The sequence below is a fragment of the Cnephaeus nilssonii genome, assembly GCF_951640355.1.
Source record: "Cnephaeus nilssonii genome assembly, chromosome: 6".
Taxonomy (NCBI): Eukaryota; Metazoa; Chordata; class Mammalia; order Chiroptera; family Vespertilionidae; genus Cnephaeus; species Cnephaeus nilssonii.
In genome coordinates this window covers 61,506,113-61,528,138 of record NC_137077.1, presented here as the reverse complement: position 1 = coordinate 61,528,138, position 22,026 = coordinate 61,506,113, and the positions used below count along the sequence as shown (strand labels likewise).

The following is a 22,026-nucleotide window of genomic DNA, read 5'->3' as shown; positions in this document are numbered from 1 at the left end:
AGGCTGGCAAGGGAGTGGTTAGAGGGTGATCAGGCTGCCAGGCAGAAGTAGTTAGGGGCAATCAGGCAGGCAGGCAGGCAAGCAGTTGGGAGCCAGCAGTCCTGGATTGTGAGAGGGATGTCCGACCGGGATCGTGCCTAAACGGGCAGTCGGACATCCCTCAAGGGGTCCCAGATTGGAGAGGGTGCAGGCTGGGCTGAGGGACACACACCCCCATGCACGAATTTTGTGCACCAGGCCTCTAGTATTATTATATTTAAAATCTTTTTTTCTTAAAATATTAATGTTTATTATATGTAATACTATATTTAAAATTGTTTTTCTTGAAATATTAATGTTTATTGCATGTACTAAATGGCTAATTATTTTGTATCTACAACCTGGTAATATATTTATTTTGTATATTGTGAAAAATAAAATAAAGTAAAAATATGCTGTAGCGGACCATTGTTTAAAACCACTTTTTGGAAGGAAATCTTTCACAATATAAGACAAAAAGTTGACCTGAGGAGTTCAGAGATTAGTTTATCTAAAGATACTGAATGCTTAATAATCTTTGGGTGCTCAAAGGTGCTGTTTTAAGAGGCAGGACTCTCTAGATAGTGCTAACCGCTGGGGAATTCAGCTGCAGAAATCACTCTCCATATGCAAATATTTGTCAGAAGGGGTTTTTTAGAATAACGCAACACACCCCTATTTGGAGCTTTTTTATTTGCATTTTACCACATGCTAAAACCCCTAGGAAATTAAGACTACAGTCCCACAAAGTTTGTTTTGAGATAACATAATGAGACAAAGATAAGTTTGCCTCTATTCTTTCTACAAAATGCCAAAAAATAATAGGCATTAAAAAAAAAAAAAAACAAACTTTAAGATTGAAGATAGTTTTAATTGCAAAAAAAGTAAAACAAATTTCAGAAGTGTAAGTTAGCTGAACTCCTCTTTCCAGACCGAAGCAATCATCCCCACTAGCTAAGAATTTTTATAAGAAATAATACTTATCCATACCTAGGCTTATGTGTACTTGTTACTCCAATACCTGAGTAGGACTCATAACTATATAGAGTGTAATAACTGGAAAGGGCTGTGCATGATTTTTCAGGTATCCTTCCATCTGTCCTGCTTTCTCAATCTCAGACCCAGGGAAGGACTTAACATTACCTCTGGGAGAGAATTTAAGAACAGTTCACCCTCAACACCAATGTTTCAGTCTGGAACTCAGAGTCTGTACCCAGCTGATGATCAGTACTATTTTCCCACACTGTCTTCCCTTGTTAACCTCTTTATAGCATCTGTATAGATCTGTTGCCTATATTAAATTGGAAAATTCTTATAAGCAGAGACCATGTTGTGTATAATGCTTTGTCTAAGATTCTGCCCAGGAATATTTTGGATGTTTAACAAATATCTGTCTGTTCATTAATTCATTCATTCAACAGATATTTACGGAATGCCTACTCTGTACCAGGTACAATTTTAGACACTAGAGGAGTAGCACAAAACAAAGCAAACAAACATCCCCTGCCCTCATGAAGCCTTTTTTTTTTTTTACCAGATAGTACAGTCTATGTTCATAACAGCTCTACTTTTATTCATTCATTCATTCGTTTCTAAATATTTATGACATTTATGGAGCTTTAGCTATGAGCAGCATGCTAGGCTAGGCTCTGGGGATACAGGATTCCCTGCTCTCAGAAAACTTCCAGTTGAGTTGGGGAGGCATGCCTATAAAGAAACACGAGCCAAAACCGGTTTGGCTCAGTGGATAGAGCGTCGGTCTGCGGACTGAAAGGTCCCAGGTTCGATTCCGGTCAAGGGCATGTACATTGGTTGCGGGCACATCCCTGGTAGGGGGTGTGCAGGAGGCAGCTGGTCGATGTTTCTCTCTCATTGATGTTTCTAGCTCTCTGTCCCTCTCCTTTCCTCTCTGTAAAGAAATCAATAAAATATATTAAAAAAAAAAAAAAAGAAAGAAACACGAAGTGGTAAGGGGAGCCATTTATTGTGTGCACGGCTACCCAGATGAGAGGCTGGGTCTGGCTGAGGGAGACATTTTTCATGGTGCTTATTTCTAAATGGACAATAAACAAATAAACAAAGACATAAAGTGTGTGGAGAAGGATAAGTGACATGGAGAAAAATAAAGCAGGAAAGAAGCATAAGAGTGGTTAGGGTAGGTAATAGTTCATCAAAAACATGAAGGAAGTGAGGAAGTAAGCCTCAAGGTTACCTGCAGGAAAAATATTCCTTGCATGTCCAAGGAGGCCAACTGATCAGAAAAGAAGTGAGAAAAGCGATGTAGGGCTTTGGTGTTAACTGTGAGATGAGCAGCTAGTGAAAGGTTCTGAATAGGATAATGATATAATATACTTTACACATATATTTTACTCACTGGCTTCTGGGCCAGGCAGCAGCATGGAGCCCGCTGAGGAGGCTGCTGAAATTATCTGGGTGGGATCTGATGGCGGTTTGGACCAGGATGGCTGTGGTGGTAGTGGTAAGAAGTTGTCAGATTATTAGATTGATTCTGAAGGCACAGTCAACAGCATTTGCTGAGAGACAGGAAGTGGTTTGTGAGAGAAAGCAAGAAGTCACAGAAGACTAATATTTTTGGCTTGAACAAATGAAGGATGGAGGTGCCATTACTGGGCTGGAGAAAAACTTTAGGAAAGGGAACTGGACTGTTCAGTTGGAATTGTCTATCAAACAGGCAAGTACGGGGCTGATGATCAAGAGAGAGGCCCAGGCTAGAAATTTGGGAGTTGTTAGCAAAAAAATGGAATTGACAAGATAGTGGGTAGAGTAGATACACAGAAGAGAAGAGGTCCATGGACTAACCCAGGGGCACTCTAAGAGATCAGAGGTCAAGAGGAACCTGTAAAGAGAGAAGAATATAGAGTGTAATGTTTTAGAAGTAAAGAACATGCTTCAAGGAGGAAGGAGTGATCAACTGTGCCACATAAGATGAAGAACTGACCAATGATTCTACCAAGGTGACCTTGGAGGAGAGGAATTTCAGTGGAGTGGTTGGGGAGGAAGCCTGACTGGAGCAGACTCAGGAAGAATGGAGGAGCTGGAGCATAAATAGCCCCTTTTAAGAATCTAATATAATAAAAGCCTAATACTCTAAGTGTCCGGTCGGCCATTCAACCAATCAAAGCATAATATGCTAATGAGTAATATGCTAATGATGTGCTAAGGCCACTCAACCGTTTGCTATGATGTGCACTGACCACCAGGAGGCAGATGCTCCAACTGGTAGGTTAGCTTGCTGCTGGGGGCAGGGCCGATCAGGACTGAGCGAGACTGGCCAGACACGCCCTGGAGCCCTCCCATGGTCCTGCCCTGGCTGGCCGACCTCCCGCATCCCTCCCTGGCCCTGATCGTACATCGGTGGGGTCCCTCGGCCTGGCCTGTGCCCTCTCACAATCCGGGACCCTTTGGGGGATGTCTGAGAGCCAGTTTCCGCCTGATCCCGCAGGCCAGGCCGAGGGACCCCACTGGTGCAAAAATTCATGCACCAGGCCTCTCGTGTTATCATAAAGGGGAACAGAACAAAGGGCCGTAACTTAGAGTAGAAGTGAGATCTAGACAAAACAAGTAAGATAGGAGAAATAACATGGTGGTCAAAAGAACACAGGCTCCACTCCACTCAGGGAGGGAAGCATAACTCTGTATTCCTAAGTGTGGGCTGCACAGAGTGACTTCCTTCCAGAGAGTATAATGTGGTAATGGGGGTGAGGGAGGGTAATTTAAAGTGTAGAACCTGACAGACACTACCTCAACAGTGATAAGTCATGTAAATATCGTGTACCTCTGATGTAATGTAATGAAAGCGGTACTTTACCGCTGTGGCCTACCTCTCCCAAATCCATAATCTCAATCTAATCATGAGGAAAATATCAGACAAATTTCAGTCAAGGGTTATTCTGCAAAGCAGTAGACCAGTACTGATCAATACTCCTCAAAACTGTCAATGTCACCAAAAACTAGAAAAGTCTGAGAAGCTCTCACAGCAAGAAGAGCAGAAGGACACATGACAACTAAATATGATGGGTGGAAAAACACACAAGGTGTCAAAACAAGCCAGAGGAAAATCATTTGGGCAAAAAATGAAATAGGATCACAAGTCAAATTTATAGAAAATATTCCTTTATTAACTTTTGGTCGAGAATATGTTTGTATATTTTCAGAAAACAACTCCGAGACCATGTGGATTCCAGCAACAGAGAGGAATCGACAGGACTACTCCAGCCATGAAGACAGAAGAGAAGCAGTCCAGAGATGGAAGATGCTGACGTCGCCTTGCCATACTAGCAGTTAATAGCTGTGCGTCACTACAGGTTGCCCAGAACCAAATCAGAGAGGGTCAGACCAGCATTACCACCATTTGTCCACCATCCAGAACTGAAATGTCATGGCTGACATGTACACATAAGGAACTGTGTGACATTGAAATTGGGTCTCAAAAGAACTGTTGGCCCAGAAACTCACTACAGACTGTCAGCATAACCATTATTGCTTGTCTCATTTTCAGTTCTTATAAGTGCATTTCTAATAGCACATGATCTCACTCATCTAGGGGAAATAATGAACAACATAGACTGATAAACAAGAACAGACCCAGAAACAAGGAGGCATGGATCAGACTATCGGGCCTCAGAGGGAGGGTAGGGGAGGGTGGGGGTAAAGGGGAGAGATCAACCCAAGGACTTGTGTGCAAGCATATGAGCCTAACCAGCGGTTAAGGACAACAGTGGGGTGGGGGCATGTGTGGGGAGGGGTGTGGGCTGGGAATGGGGGGATAAGGACAAATATGTGATACCTTAATTAATAAAGAAATTTTAAAAATAAATAAATAAATAAATAAATAAATAAATAAATAAATAAATAAAAATAAATATGATGGGTGTCCTGGATGGGACCCTGGAAGACAGGAAGGATGTCTGGTAAAAATGAAGGGCATCTCAATAGTGTATGGACTTTGATAATAGTGTGTCAACAATGTAACAGATGTGTCATACCAATGTAAGATGTTAATAATAAGGGAAACTGGATGCAGAGTATATGGGAAAGACATAGAATATATTGAAACTCTTTGTATTATCTTCTAAATTTTTCTGTAAATTTAAAACTGTTCTAAACAATTCTATTTAAACATTTGTTTATTTATTTTTATTTTTTAAAATATATTTTTATTGATTTCAGAGAGGAAGGGAGAAGGAGAGAGAGCTAGAATCATCAAATGATGAGAGAGAATCATTGATCGGCTGCCTCCTGCATGCCTCACACTGGGGATCGAGGCCACAACCCAGGCATGTGCCCTTGATCAGAATTGAATCTGGGACCCTTCAGTCTGCTGGCCGACGCTCTATCCACTGAGCCAAACAGGCTAGGGCAATTTAAACATTTTTTAAAAAAGAGCATAGTTGCCCGGCCAGTGTAGCTCAATGGTTGAGCATTGACCTATGAACCAGGAGGTCACAGTTCAATTCCTGGTCAGGGTACATGCGGGCTTGATCCCCAGTAGCAGGTGTGCAGGAGGTAGCCAACGAATGATCCTCTCTCATCATTGATGTTTCTACCTCTCTCTCCCTCTCCCTTCCTCTCTAAAATCAATAAAAACATCTTCTCTAATAAAATGGTAATATGCAAATTAACCATCACTCCGCTACATAAGCCACGCCCACCAGCCAAGCCACGCCCACCAGCCAATCAGGGCGAGTATGCAAATTAACCCAAACCAAGATGGCTACAGCCACAGAGAGCAAGGTTTCCCAGGTAACAGAGGAAGCCAAGCTTTCCATAGCCGTTGCAGGCCTAAGCCTCCACTCAAGCTACAAAGTTTCAATTATAGAAGGTAAACAAATTCAAACAAATGGTGGCAGAATGGAGCTTGAGAGAGCAGGCCAGGGTTGCCACCGGCAACAGGGGAAGCAAAGCTTTCCGCACACCCTGGCTGGGCTCACCCGCTTAAGGCTACAAAGTTTCAATTGTAGAAGGTGAATTAACTGCCACAGAAATGGCTGCCACCCTGGAGGGAGCAGCAGGCTTGGCTCCGCCCCAGGCTACAAAGTTTCAATTGTAGAAGGAAAATAAATCCCAGATACCAGGGCCTCTGCTTGGGTTGCCAGGGGGCGTGGCCGGCCTGCAAACCACCACAGGCCCCTCGCTCAGGCTGCCCCATGCCCCAAGGGAATCCCACCCTGATCCGGGACACCCTTCAGGGCCAACCAGCTGGCCCCCACCCGTGCACCAGGCCTCTATCTTAATAAAAGAGTAATATGCAGATTGATCATCACTGCAACACACAATATAGCTGCCCCCATGTGGTCAAAGATCCTGCCCCCATGTGGACACAAGATGGCCACTACAAGATGGCCAGCAGGGGAGGGCAGTTGGGAGGCACCCGGCCTGCAAGGGAGGGCAGTTGAGAAGGACCAGGCTTGCAAGGGAGGGCAGTTGGAGGTGATCAACCCTGCAGGAGAGGGCAGTTAGGGGTGACCAGGCCGGCAGAGGAGGGCAGTTGGAGGTGATCAACCCTGCAGGAGAGGGCAGTTAGGGGTGACCAGGCTGGCAGAGGAGGGAAGTTGGGGGCAAACAGGCTGGCAGGGGAGCAGTTAAGCATCAACCAGGCTGGCAGCGGAGTGGTTAGGGGGTGATCAGGCTGGCAGGCAGAAGTGGTTAGGGGCAATCAGGAAGGCAGGCAGGCAAGCAGTTGGGAGCCAGCAGTCCTGGATTGTGAGAGGGAGGTCCGACTGCCCTTTTAGGCCCGATCCCACCAGGATCGGGCCTAAACGGGCAGTCGGACATCCCTCCAGGAGTCCCAGATTGGAGAGGGTACAGGCTGGGTTGAGGGACAACCCCCCGCCGTGCACGAATTTCGTGCACCGGGCTTCTAGTATTTAATAAAACAATAAAGTAAATAAATAAATAAATAAGAGCATAGATAGCCTCTGGACTCTGACCTTCTGGTTAGAATCCTATGATTTACTGGACTATGGCTTGAGGTAAATTACTTAAATTCTCTGACAGTTTCTCTGTCTATAAAATGGAAATAGAAAGAATAACGACCTCATATATAAATGAGATAATCCATGTAAAGTGCTTAACACACAGTATATGGCAAATAGTAAACACTCAATAGATGGCAGCTATTATTATTATTATTATTATTACTATGTAAAATCTTTATTGAATACTCAAATACACATTTAATGTGATTTTACATTTAATTTGTTTTAAAGTAATTAATAATTTCTATGATAATTTTATTTCCTTTTTGAGGGGGAGAAAATGGAATATAACTATTATATAGTATTTGTAAAAAGGGTTTCCTTCTCAGTGTATCATTGAAGTGCTCCAAACAACTTAATTCAAATACCAGTCTATTGTAATGGACTGAAATGAGTGGTCACCAGAGGCTCTGTATACATGACATCGTGTCTATGAAGTAGTATAAGACAAATACCATTTTCCAATGAGAGCTCTACTTTCATTGTAAAGCCAATAAAAACACCAACCAGAGAGTATGTTAGCTTGTGATTATACTCTTTTAAATAATAATACTTGATAAAATTGATTTGAAGATTATTACGTAGAATTTGTTTAAAGATAAAAAGAACTAAGTGGAGTAGTGAGAGAGTGTGGTGAAATAACTGTTACATTAGGATGCTATCAAAGAGGAGAATTTGACCTAAACAATGGCTTCCAACCAGGCTGCGCATCACCTATAGGGCTTGGCAAAAAAAAACACCCAGAAAGATGCTGGACCCTCCATGCAGACTTACTGTATCAACAGCTCCAGGGGGAGAGCCTGGGCACTGGTATCTTTAAAAGATGGCATGGGATTCCAGTTTGTGAACTGGTCTTCTATCTTGTTGTGTATACCCTGATCATATCACATAGGCTGCCACATGATTCACCTCTGTCCGAGCTGCCTTTGTAAATACAGCCTGACAGTCACCATCATCAAGAATCATCATCAGCTCGAGACAATCTTACCTGTGACTTTTTAAAATTTTTAAAAATATATTTTATTGATTTTTTACAGAGAGGAAGGGAAAGGGATAGAGAGCTAGAAACATCGATGAGAGAGAAACATCGATCAGCTGCCTCCTGCACACTCCCCACTGGGGATGTGCCCGCAACCAAGGTACATGACCGGAATCGAACCTGGGACCCTTGAGTCTGCAGGCTGACGCTCTATCCACTAAGCCAAACCGGTTAGGGCGACTTTTTAAAATTTTTATCTTTACTGTTTAAAGTATTACATTACCTGTTACTATTATAGTTGTTTTTTTATATGGAATTTTGGACCCTCTGTTTCCTCAGGCTCTCCAGTGTCTTGAGCATAAAAGGGACTGTCTTCTCAATTCAGTCCCCCAACACTCTCTTCTCCCACTTCTAAGCCAAGTTTTCCCTCCCTGCACCTTGCCCCCTCTTTCTCTTTTAATGGCCAATAGAGAAACTCAGCACATTTAACACAGGCAGTTTGCCCTCAACTACCCTGAACGGAGCCGGTCTTCCCTTCTTGCTGAGCCAACAATTCTTGAAGCAGCTGGTGTGCTGCACGTCTCCTTTCAGAGCGCTGTGGTCCAGGCTGTCAAGAGGCACCACCCCCTGCACAATGAACGGTAGCTGGAGAAGCAAGAAGTAGGTGCTCCCCTATGACAGAATGAGTATACAAAGAAACAGTGGCCGGACTGCATGTAAAGATGCAACTCTGACCCACACCATGTGTTAACCAGCCTAGGAAGCCAATCTACCACCTACGGGAACCAGTCCGGGAAGTCAAATTAGTATCTGTAGCCTCTAGTCAGGAAGCCAAACAATAACCCCTGTAGAAATCAGGCCCAAATGGTCAGGACTTGATTAATAACTAACAGCTTCCCTAAGTTCTGCCCCTGCTTCCAACTTTGGGTAAATGGGAGAAAGTCAAATACGCAACCTGCACAACCACACAGAATGCCCCACTTCTAGTTAGTCCCTATGCAGTGTCCTCATGCCAACAGCCTCCAATGAGGGCAGAGCCAAAGCCTTCCCTGTCTTCCATTGCAAAGCTTTTCTGCTCCTCTGCCGGCCTTGGCATCTCTGACAAATGCAAGTGATGCTGGCTGACTTCCTTGCTTGGAATAAGGAGCCTTTGTTTGTTCTCGTGTGGGTGGTCTTCACTTCTTTCCACAGCTAGGAAAACGGGGCTGTAGGCTTAAAATGGTCACTGAGTTGTTCTTCCATGGCAGAAATGGCCACACCGGAGGGAGGCTGGAGAGGGTAGCAGAAAGAGCACAGTGGTACCTGTGACTTGGAGGAGGTCATGGTTGGGAAGTGGGCAGTACAGCGTGGCTGTGAGAGGGCACAGGCTCTGGATCCAGGCTGCCAAGGTTCAAGTCCCCGCTCTGCCACTGCCTAGCTGTGTCAATTTGCCAAGTTAACTAATTTGTACCACCGTTTCCTCGCCTGTGAAAACGTTGGTGGTGATAATATCACCTGCTTCGTTGGGCAATTGGAAGGATTATATGAGATAACCCATGTAAAATAGGAATATATGAATTTCAATGGTGGGAGAGAAGAGGGGAGAGAGGGAAAGAAAGAGAGACCCAGCAACACTGGGCTGAACTTCTGGAAAGCCGCAGTGGTCCTGGGCTGATTACTAACTGCCTCTTTTAAATGAGACATATGTGCTTCCACTTCCCACGTTTCCACCAACCAGCCTCACTCATTTATAATACCGTACTTTCCGGCGTATGAGACAACTGGGCGTGTAAGATTTTCCTGGGTTAAAAAGTCGTTTTATACGCCGGAAAATACGGTAGTCCAATATGTCTAATCCCATTAATATAGTCCAATATACCGTATTTTCCGGCGTATAAAACGACTTTTTAACCCAGGAAAATCTTATACGCCCAGTCGTCTTATACGCCGGAAAGTACGGTACCTACCTGGCCTCATTTGCTACCTGTGGACTGGGCTAAGTACATTTTTCTTTCACAAAATTAGTAACCCTAGGAAACGAGAGGGTGCAAAAACCGCCAATGCCATCATCCATTTCAAAAAGATCTGGGTTGGGCCCAACCGGTGTGGCTCAGTGGTTGAGTCTAACCATGAACCAGGAGGCCACGGTTAGATTCAAGGTCAGGGCACATGCCTGGGTTTCAGGCTTGATCCCCGTGTAGCGCATGCTGAAGGCAGCCGATAAATGATTCTCTCTCATCATTGATGTTTCTATCTCTCTCTCCCTCTCCCTTTCTCTCTAAGATCAATAAAATATATATGTTTTGGGAGGGATCTTATTCCTCAAAGATAACTTGGAAATTTCTATGCTTTCCAGAAATCAAAGACTTGAGTATACTTTTCTGAGGCATTTACTTAAGGGTTATAATTTAAAATTACAGAGCTTATGATATACAAATAATTTTTATGTAACTAGAAGCCCAATGCCACATTCCAGAAAGTGTGACCATATTCATGAACAACCATTAAAACTTTTCCCCCTCCTAGGCCTTCTGCTATTCTTTGTAAGAAAAACAGCACTTTCAGAGAAGGCTAAGTTGTTTTGACATAATTGTTTTTATTTTCAACTGAAATTCCATGTGGCATCATAGAGTATCAAATCTAACCCAAAAAGCCTGTGCTTAACAAAACAAAGATTTTGGTCTGAATCATTTCTGGCGATCACACTCAACACTTGCAACAGGCAGTGTCTCAACCTCCCAATGACTGCATAAAATGTGGGTTCGAAGCCAACTTTCCGGACTCAAATAAAAAGCCATTCTCTAGCATACACCTTCATACCATCACATTGGGTAAATAAGGTGATTAAGAAAACGGAGAGCCACGTAAATTACAAATAGCATTTTACTTTCTCATTTCACCTGCAATTTAAGGTGGTCACTTGAGAGTGCACTGAACACACCCGTCCAGGATAACTTAATGACAAGAAAACATCACATCGCAGACATTCTGGTTTACAATACTCGGAGCAAAGGAAGACAGGAATGCTGGACAAATATTAGATGGTTTCACGCGGGCTGCTGTTTTCCCCCAAGCCTCTGTTCACTTAACCTTGCAGCCACACTCCAGGTTTCTTGCAGAGAGAAGGGGTAGCTTTGGGGCGGGTCTCGGGGAAGGTGGTGTCCTTCCAAGGCCACGAAAGGGCAGCTTCCCCGTGGGAACCACCCAGAGGCTGCTGCCACCGGGGGCCTTTCCCCGCCGTCCAGGACCGCGTAGACGCCCAGCACCGCGCAGAGCTGCCCCGCAGCGCCGGCCGGCGGGACGGAGCGTGCGCGCGGGGGCCCCGCCGCCCCTCCCGGCCGCGGCCGCCCCCGCCCCGCGACAGCACTCACCCAGGCCGCGCCAGCCCAGCGCGCCGTCGCAGCTGTCCAGGATGGCACACAGCTCGCCCAGCAGCGCCGGCGGCAGGTCGAACAGCTGGGTGTGCACCGAGAGCGCGCCGCCGGCCCCGCAGCTCCCCGCCGCCGCCCAGGCCATGGCTCGGCCGCCGGAGACCAGGGGCCGGGAGGTGGAGGGATGCGGGGCCCGGTGCTCTGCACGCCCGCGAGGGGCCGTTACACAACCGCGGAAATCCTGCTTCCCCGGCGGCGGCCAGGACGGCACAACACGCCGAACCCGGGTCCCGAAGGGGCGGGCCCTACATGACGCAAAGTGCCGCTCCCCTCAGATGCCCCCGGGGACGCCCGGCTCGGCCCTGGGGGGTCTCCAGGCCTCTGATGGGTCCTGGTCATTGGCTTTAAGTTTTGAAGAGTTGTTGTTGCTTGTTGTTGTTGTTGTTTTCATTCTTCTGGGGTTGGGACGTGACTGAAGTCAAAGCAAAGAGTGAAAGCTGGAGGAAAACCAGAAGTGCAGAAGGAATGGAGAGTCTGCCTGTCCTGGCATGACTGCCTCCTGGCGTGGATGGAGATGAGGCCTGTCATTACTTATTTACCAAGTTTACTTCTTTTTTATCTTGTCAAAACCGGTACGGTGAGGAACACGTGGGTAACCCAGAACAAAATGGAAAGAATAAAATAATCACTCATAGCCCAACTGTGTTGAAGACAACCAACAACCACTCCAAATGTTTTGGCACATTTTCCTCCCACCTTTTACTGAATGTAAACAGGTTAATGTGCGTATAGGAACTGGTTATTGGAAAAGATGGACACAAATGCCAACAATAGAAAAACAAGAGACAGAAAAAGTAGAATACAATCGTAGTGATTTTCTTCACGAGGCTGCCTCTTTCTACACACTGCATTTGGTTTTCCTGTGTTCTCTTTTCTCTGAGCTTCCTTGATGAAACATTGTTTGACCACGTTGTTCCTCCTCAAAGGGCTTACCAGCGATCTTCCTTTTGCTTTCAACATGGAGTTTAAGTAAAATTGACTGTTTTGAAATCTTCTACTGTTATGCGGTAATATCCCCCCCAGCAGGCATTACACAAATGCTACTGACAAAAAGAGATGCTTCGAAAGTGATGAGGAAAATCCCAACCTTCATGACTGAAGAGTGGACCATGACCATTAACTGAAAAAATGTCAACACCTACTTGAAATCTTGCAGATTTGCAGTCTTTGGGAATGGCGCCCCCTAGATATCAACAGTGATGATACGCTATCATTAGTACTATCTGATTATTCACGCTGTCAGCTTAAGTATTAGGTAACATCTTCTTAAAAATGAGTAAAGGCAATACTGTTTGGGCAAGAGTTTCTATATCCCTTTGTTCGAATGGCTAAGCTTTTATTGTCAACCTGTACATGCTTAAGAAACCCTATGCTTCTCAAAGGGACTACCTGAATAAGGTGAGTAATGAAGCAGCACACGATTAAGTATTTGGTAGCTCTTGAATTGCTAGAACAGGGGAGTCAAACCCAGATACACAGAGAAGCCAGGAAATCATTGTAGATGAATGAAGCCGTCATCAAGGCCTGCTTTGCCAAATTTTCTGATTTAAAAAGAAGCAAGAATTTTATGTGAAAGCCAGATTATGTGAAATCTATAGAGATTATGTGAAACCTCTTATATTTTCAATGTCAGACCATGCTTCCTCCCTATTCCCTAGAACTGCCTTTGAGTTTTGAATTCCGTATCAACAGATTATATCACTCATTATACCCTTTTTGTGTTTGTTTGTTTTAGAGGGGATGGGAGGGGGAAGAGGGAGAGATAGAAACACCAATGAGAGTGAAGCATGGATCAGCTGCCACTTGCACATCCTCTACTGTGGATCAAGCTCCAATCCCAGGCCTGTGCCCTGACTGGGAACTGAACTTGGTGCATGGGACATCCCTCAGCCAACTGAGAGCCACACTGGCCAGGCATCGTTCATTATATTCTTCGCTCTTGCTGTCATCCTCTGCTACCCCCACCTCAATTCCAACTCCTCGTTTTTAGACAATATAGCTCCTTCTCACTGTAATTATCTTCAATACTAATCCTGTCTTAATTCTTGGTGACTTAAAATAGATGTAGAATAGATTGTGATCTTTCCAGCACTTTAGACTCTCAGTTCCTTGACTCCTCTGCTTCAGTGATTTTATCCTGCACCCAATTTCAGTCACTCATTCGCTTGAACATCCCCTAGAACTTGTCATTGTCAACAACTGCACCCCATCCACACTTTATGAATCCACCCTCTGACCACACCACCTGTCCTTGCCATGCATTCCCTCTAGTGCTCTGACCTCAGCAAGCCTTCCTTCTCACCAGAATTCCAATCCCAAATCTTTTTAAAATATATTTTTATTGATTTTTGAGAGGAAGGGAGAGGGAGAGAAGAAACATCAATGATGAGAGAGAATGCCCCTTCCCCCCCACCCCCCTGCCCCGCCACTGGGAATCAAGCCCACAACCTGGGCATGTGCCCTGACTGGGAAAAGAACTGTGACTTCTGGTTCATAGATTGATGCTTAAACACTTCGCCACACTGGCTGGGTGCCAATCCAAAGTCTTGCCATTCCATCTCTGGTCCCATCCTCTTGAGGTCCTCATTTTTCTCCTTATCCATAAAGTCCACACTCGATTATTATAATCCCTCCTTTGCATATGCTCTCCATTTTCGTGCTCCTTCCTCACTTTATTGAACTCTCTTGACAAATCTACCCTCCTGATTAAATCTAATTTTCTAATTTTTGGCTCTGCACCCATGCATCTAAGTGTAGCTGGGGGGAAGAGGAGGAATCCAAACCCTGTTAATTGGATTCAGTTTAAAATCAAAGCCATGACTCTCAAATTGGTCCTTGATGCTGCCAAGCAGTTACACGATGTACCTTTAGTCCATTTACTCTTCCAGTCTCCTTGACAACTGTTTCATGCCTTCTCTTCTCAAGTCACATAATCTTCTCCCCAATCTTCAGGCTCTGCTGATGATCTTGAGAGTATTTCTTGAGAATACTGATGCATCAGGAGAAAACATCCACAGGATCTCACTACCATGTCCATTTACCTACCAGCATTTGTACCAACATACATTCTCCCCTCTTTTCCAAGACTGATTTACCTAGGCTCCTATCTTAGTCTAATATCTTCACTTGTGCACGAGGTCCTATCTCCTGTCCCTGCTCAAAGACATCAAGGGCAGCTGTTTCCCTCTCTGCCATATAAGCAATATCTCATTCTTTGCTGATCAATTCCATCAGCATACAAATACGATGTTATTTCTTCTCACCTTAAAACAAAAACAAACCTCTTTGATGCTACTCTCCTCTTCTAACAACCATCCCATTTCTTTGCTCCCTTCTGTAGTGAAGTGTGGAATATTCTTACTGTCTCTAATTTTTCTCCTCTGCTCTTCTCTTAAACTCACTCTGCTTAGAACCACCATCACTCACCTTACTCCACTGGAATTGCTCTCTTCAGGGCCACCTACGTCCACATCATTGCTAAATATAATAGTTTTCAGTCTCCATCTTACTTGACCTGTTAGTAAATTTTGACACAGTGGACCACCTCCTCCTTCTTGGACACTTTCTTCAGTTGTCTTCCACATTCTCATACATTTCCCCTTACTTCACTAGTCACTCTTCAACTTTCTTTCTTGTTCCTCTTCTTCCAGGGCTCTGTCCATGGTTCTTCTCTCTATCTAGACTCACTCCCTTGGTGATCTCAACCAGGGTTGAGGCTTTAAATACCATTCACCTACTGAGAACTGCCATATATGTTTAACCCAGATCTGTCTGTTGAACTCCAGACTCATGTCCAACATTGAACTCTTGATCATGCCTCCTGAATCTACTTTTACTCACATTTGCCCCCTCTAGATTACTCTGTTCTTCCAGTTGCTCGAACCAAAAACTGAAGTCACCCTTGACTTCTACATGTCTTCACAGCCCACGTTCAATCCACCAGCAAATCCTACTGATTCTATTCAGACTGTATCTAGAATTTGACACTTTTCCCCACCTCCACTGCTGCCATCCCAGGCTTGAGTCATCATGTCTTATCTGGTCGCTGTAGTTGTCCCCTAACTAAAAGTAGCTTTCACTGTTGCTTCCTACAGGCTTTCTTCAACACTGCATCCAGATTGACCCTTTTAAATCAAATCTGATTATGTCTCTCCTCTGTTCAAAACCCAACACTGGCTTCTAATTTCAGCCAGAATAAAAAACTCTTTATATTGTCTGAATTCTCTCTCGCCCTGCCCCTCTGCTCTGTTACCCTCTGATATTGTTTCTTTGTTCATTCTACTTTAGCCACACTGCCTCCTTGCTGGTTCTTGAACACACCAGGTCGAGTCCCACGTTGGAGCCTTTGGGCTTGCTATTCCTTTGCCTGGTATGCTCTTATCACATGGCTAAGGCCTACCCTGACCTCCAAATTTAAAATTACAGTGGTCTGTACACTGAGATTCAGGTAGGCATGTGACTGATATCGGCAATAATATATGGCTTTGAGGGCATCAAGTCTCATTCAGATCTTTCCATCTTTCTCTGGATATGAATGATTAACATTTTAGGTTCAAGGATTATTGGTGATTTTATTTCTTACCCGTGTTTTCCGAATTCCCAAAAGTTAAATTGCATTGTATCCAACGATTAGAAAATTCTGAAGTCTAGAAAATAATTTCTTCCAACACTTCCATGGTTGATCCCATTTGATGGTTTCCTTTCCTTTTTATTTATTTATTTTTTTTTATAAGAGAAAGTTTATTTAGAAAGTCACAGAGGTAGAAGATATGGACTCAGGAACCAAGTTACAGAGGTAAAAGAAGGGCCGTTGGAGCTTAGGAGAGAGAAAGGCCAGGAAAACCCACCGGGGAAAAGGGGGTGGTGAAAGGAGTGGGGTAGCTCCATAGGGAAAGCTGCCACTATTTTCTTTTTAAATTATTTTCATGGCCCTTTGCACCTCAGGGTGTACGGCTATAATAACTTGTCCCTAGCTATCACTGACTTTGAAAATCTGATTTTTATAATAAAATAATTTTCAGCCAAGGGCTTTCATGCTAATTTCAATATTAGCTAAGGTGCTATTTTTTGAAGCCAACATTTATTTATCCCCAGAAGAATCCCAGACATGTGAAAAGATCTGAGAATATGGCAACATTTTTTCTCTTGCAGTAAAATATTTACTCCGACTGTTTGCCGTTTGAGACTAGGAAAGGGCTTAGAGATCTTAGTCCAATTCCTGCATTTTACAGATGACAAAACTGTTCTTGGCTGTAAGAACTCTGGATGCAATGTTTGTTGAAAAAAATACTTATAAAAATGCTTACAAAAACCAATCTCATTGTCATGTTATGTCATGTTATAAACACAAATCGTGTACATTTTCCCTCTCAAGGGTTTTACTTTCATTTCCTTGCTATTAAATAAAATTCCCAAATAAATCTTGTATTAACTGGTTCAGGATGACATAAAATACCATAGACTGTGGGGCTTAAATAACAGAAATGTATTTTCTCACAATTTTGGAGGCTACAAGTCCAAGATTAAGGTGTCAGCAGGGTTCAGTTTCTGCTGAGAGCTCTGCTCCTTCTAGCTTGTAGATGACAAAGCTCTCCTCATTCTACCTTTCCTGGTAGGTACATGACAGAGAGAGAGAGAAGAGAGAAGAGAGGATGCTCTAACCACTTAGCATACTGGCCAGGACTCCAGTTTTTTAATATAATAAATTCTCTTGTTATGATTTTATATTAAAACTAGAGGCCTGATGCATGAAGATTCGTACAAGAATAGGCCTTCCTTCCCCTGGCTGCCGGCACCGGCTTCTCTCTGGCACCCAGGACCCAGGCCTTTGCTCTGGCCACTGCCTTCCACCTTCGCTCCAGCCCTGCTGCCCTCCTGTAGCTCCCTCTACCCCCTGCACCCCCCTCTCATAGTAGGCATCCCGCCCCGCCCTGGCCGCTCTGCGCCTGCACGTGTGCACTGTCCAGAGGCCTGGAACGGCCGAGGCTGGGCTGAACGTCCCAGCCCGGCCACTGCCATCTTTGTCGCGTCAATTTGCATATTCCCTCCTTATTGGCTGTGGGCACTGCCATCTTTGTCACAAAGTGATGGTCAATTTGCATATTCCATCTTTATTAGATAAGATGGGTAATATGTTTATAAAATGTCTGTGAAGTCATAACATGTAAGGTGCTTCTTGGCTTATCCTTATGGAAATGAGGTTAATTTTTTTACAAAAGCTTCCAATCTCATCAAGTTTAAGAATTGTTTCAAAATAGACAGTTCCACAGCTATTCTGAGTTCCACTTTTAGTAAGTCTTTTGAGTACTGTATTACGGTGAAAGTAGGGATGGGGTAAATGTAAACTCATCAAAAAAATGTCCCAGGGACCCTTGGATGACTACACCTCATCTTTATATTGAAATGACACAATATCATGAATAGTCACTGATTCATCGAATTTGCCACCATCATTTCTTTTAGATTAATATAATGTCCCCTCTTACCTGCCTTTGGTTGAGACAATCTCCAATGTATTCTACATTTGGGATAGCATACAGTGATCTGGCCTGTTGGAAGACGCCCATTGCCTTAACTAGCAGAGAGGTGTGGACAAGGAACCCAGAAGGCTGGTCAACCTTGAAGCTCTGAAAGGTCAGAGCCAACCACCCACTGTCTAGTTGAGACAATGGTAGCTAAAGCAACTTCCATCTTTTAGTTTTATGTAAATTCTTGCTGATTGGCTATTATTGGAATTGCCTGCCTAAAGGCTATGGGTGTATCCCAAAGCCTGAATAAAAGGGATAGCAAGGCCAGAGCGGGGTGGAGTCCTTCCCCTTGAGCTGGGCTCCCGCCTGGCCCCCAATATTTCCAAATTAATATTTTCTAGTCTCTTTCATTTGTGTGTGGCCTCCTCCAGAGCCCGAACCCTGAACCTGAACCCTGAAGCACGCGGGACGTGGGGGGGGGGGGGTGACACTCACAACTGGCAGCCCAACGAGGGGCACTTGCACTGGCCTTTGTTATCTATCCAGCCTATTTGCTTTCTGTACCCTACTCCCACTGAGGTTTGCCCTTCTCCCTCTTTTGCAGATGTTGGTCCTTTGAGAATTTACCTATATCACATCTCTGGTTGGCTCCTACTTGTCTTCCAGGATTAAGCATTATTTCATTCAAAAAGCCTGGTTTATAGAAAGAGCTCATTAAATTTAGGGATTAATATTATCCTATCTAATAATAGAGTAACATGTAAATTACCATCACTCCGCTACACCCATGATTGGGCGGCGGGAGGCTGGGGGGCGGGACTCGGGGTGGCCTATCCGGCCACTGAGGGGGGCTACCCTGCTGTTGAGAGGTGCAGGGGGCGGGACTCCTGCCCCCTGTGCCTCTCAATGGCCAGATCCGCGGCCGCTGAGGGGGCCTGCCACGGACACCCAGCTGCGCCTCTCAACGGCAGGGTAGCCAGGTGTCCACGGCAGCCCCCCTCAGCGGCAGTTAAGAGGCGCCCCCTGCGCCTCTCAACAGCAGGGTAGCCCCCCTCAGCAGCCGCGGACCATCAAAAGTGTGGGAGCTGGGTGCCTGTCTGCTCCAGCACCAGGCCTTTCAGAAGCCTCCGCCGCGCCGGAGGCTTCTGAAAGGCCTGGTGCACCAGTGGACAGGCACCCAACTCCACCGCGAAAAGCGAAAGCGTGTAGGGGACCCTACACGTGCATGATTCAATCATGCACTGGGCCTCTAGTTGTTAAAATAACAGAATTGAAAATGCATCCCTATGAATAGACACTTCTCCAAAGAAGACATACAGATTGCCAATAGACATATGAAAAGATGCTCAATGTCACTAATCATCAGGGAAATGCAAATTAAAAGTATATTGAGATATCATCGTATACCTATCAGAATGGCTATCATTAATAAATCAACAAACAAGTGTTACTGAGGATGTTGTGAAAAGGGAACCCTCATACATTGTTGGTGGGAATGCAGATTGATGTAGCCACTATGGAAAATAGTATGGAGGCTCCTCAACAAATTAAAAATGGAACTGCCAAAAAAAAAAAAAAATGGAACTGCCTTATGACCCAGTGATTCTACTTCTGGGTATATACCCAAAGAAATGCAAAACACTAATTGGAAAGAATATATGTACCCCTATATTCACTGCAGCAATATTTACAATGAACAAGATATGGAAGCAACCCAAGTGCCCATTAAAAGATGAGTGGATAAAAAAGTGGACTATTACTTGGCCATAAAAAAGAATGAAATCTTACCATTTGCACCAGCATGGATGGACCTCAAGGATATTAAGCTAAGTGAAGTAAGTCAGTCAGAGGAAGACAAGAACCATCTTATTTCACTTATATGTGGAACCTAAAATACAATATAAACAAACAAAACAGAAACAGGCTCATAGATACAGAAAACTGATGGTTTCAGAGGGGGGGTTGTTTGGGGGACTGGGTGAAAAAGGTGGAGATTAAGATAGGTAATTACAAAATAGTCATGTTGGTATAAAGTACAGATAGGTAATATATTTAATAATATAATAACTATGGCCTTGACCAGTTTGGCTCAGTGGATAGAGCGTCGGCCTGCAGACTGAAGGGTCCCAGGTTCGATTCTGGTCAAGGGCATGTACCTTGGTTGCGGGCATATCCCCAGTGGGAGGTGTGCAGGAGGCAGCTGATTGATGTTTCTCTCTCATCAATGTTTCTAACTCTCTATCCTTCCTCTCTGTAAAAAATCACTAAAATATATTTTTAAAAAATAATATAATAACTATGTATGGTGTCAAGTGGGTACTGGAAATATCAGGGGAAAACATGGTAAAATATGTGATTATCTAACCACTATGCGGTACATCTAAACTAATATAAAATAACTAGGGGCCCGGTGCATGACATTCGTGCACTGGGAGGGGAGGGGCCTCAGCCCGGCCTGTGCCCTCTCGCAGTCCAGGACTCCTCGGGGGATATCCAACTAACAGCTTAGGCCTGCTTTCCACAGGGTAGCAGCCGGACCTAAGCCGGCAGTTGGAAATCCCTTGAGGGGTCCTGCACTGCTGCGGAGGCAGGAGAGGTCCCCCCCCCACCCCCCCCCCCACCCCCCCCCCCCCGTCCCCCCACTGCTGCGCTCACCAGCCGTGAGTCCAGCTTCTGGCTGAGCGGTACTCCCCCTATGGGAGCACACTGACCACCAGGGGGCAGCTCCTGTATTGAGCATCTGCCCCCTGGTGGTCAGTGTGCATCATAGTGCCCAGTCGTTCCACCATTAGGTCTATTTGCATATTAGTGTTTTATTATTATTATATAGGATAGGATTTTGAATGTGAACTGTAAATGAAAAATAAAATTAAAAGAAAATTTTAGATCTGAAAATTTTTAAATATATATATTTTTAATTCTCACCTGAGGATGTTTTTAAAATTGATTTTTAGAGAGAGAAACGTCCATGTGACAGAGAAATACCGGTAGGCTGCCTCTGCACCTGCTGACCCACCGGGATCTAACCTAAACCTAAGCATGTACCCTAACCTAGAATCCAACAGGAAATCCTTTGGTGTACAGGTTGACACTCCAACCAAGTGAGCCACCTGGGCAGGGCAGATCTGAAAAAAAATTTTTTTTAATGTACCTCCAGGCCCTGGTCGGTGTGGATCAGTAGTTAGAGTGTCCTCCCACACACCAAAGGGTCATGGGTTTGATTCCAGGTGAGGGCACATACACAGGTTGTGGGTTCCATCCCTGTTGGATTGCTTGGGCAACTGATCGATGCTTCTCTTTCTCTTTCCCTCTCCCTTCCTCTCTCTCTAGAATCAATGAAAAAAAACATATCCTTAGAGGAGGACTTAAAAAAGGTGCTGGTTTGGTTCAGTGGATAGTGCTTCTGCAGGCGGACTGAAGGGGACGTACCTGGGTTGCAGGTTCAATCGGGGGCCCTGATTGGGGATTCAGCAAGAGGCAACCAATTGATGCATCTCACATTAGTTTCTGTCTTTCTCCCTCCCTTCCACTCTCTCTAAAAAAAAAAAAAAAAATCAATGGAAAAATGTCCCATCCCCGGTGTGATTATTGAAGGAGCATAGGAAGTATTTGTTGAATGAACAGGAAGGGATGGGACTTCACTTTCTAACTGTTTTAGCAACTCTGCAAGCCAGAGGGTTTATTTTTTATTGATTGATTATTTTAGAGAGAGGAAGGGAGTGAGAGAAACACCAGTGTGTTGTTGCACTTACTATGCGCTCTTTGGTTGCTTCTTGTCTTGTCGGTGCTCTGACCAGGGATCCAACCCGTAACCTTGCTGCATCAGGAGGAGGTTCTAACCCCCGGCGCTGCGGGCTGCCTGTCGGGGCCCCTCAACACAGCCCCTCTGGGTGCCCTGGGCCTGCTGTGGGCGGAGCTCCTCCGCCGCCCCAAAGGCGTGGGTTCCAGTCTGTCAGGGCACCTCTGAGGTTTGGGGTTTGATCCCAGGTGGGGGCGGTCCGGGAGGCGGCCAATCCACATTTCTCTATCACATCGATGTTTCTCAAACAGTAACAACAGATCCCCAGGGGAGGATTTAAAAAAAAAAAGGGCTGTTGAGGAACATCAGAGAGAAGTTTCCCTTTCTCTGACGCAGAGCAGCATTCCGCCTTCCG

The 22,026-nt window shown here is 44.8% G+C and overlaps 1 protein-coding gene across 3 annotated transcripts in view; it reads right to left on the bottom strand.

The window, feature by feature from the left end:
• Positions 1-21,867, bottom strand: part of IRAK3 (interleukin 1 receptor associated kinase 3) — a 71,984-nt gene extending 50,117 nt beyond the window's left edge. The window contains exons 1-2 of one of the 3 annotated variants that reach the window (XM_079775176.1): positions 21,625-21,867; positions 19,661-19,760 (exon numbers count right to left, since the gene is read on the bottom strand). Coding sequence is in view for 2 of the 3 variants with exons in the window: in XM_079775177.1 (XP_079631303.1) it covers positions 11,346-11,490 (145 nt within the window). In the remaining variant the exon portion in view is untranslated. Of the gene's footprint in view, positions 1-11,345; positions 11,677-19,660; positions 19,761-21,624 lie in introns of those variants that run through there. The other 2 variants (XM_079775177.1, XM_079775175.1) reach the window with 2 other exon arrangements.
• Positions 21,868-22,026: the final 159 nt, after the last annotated feature.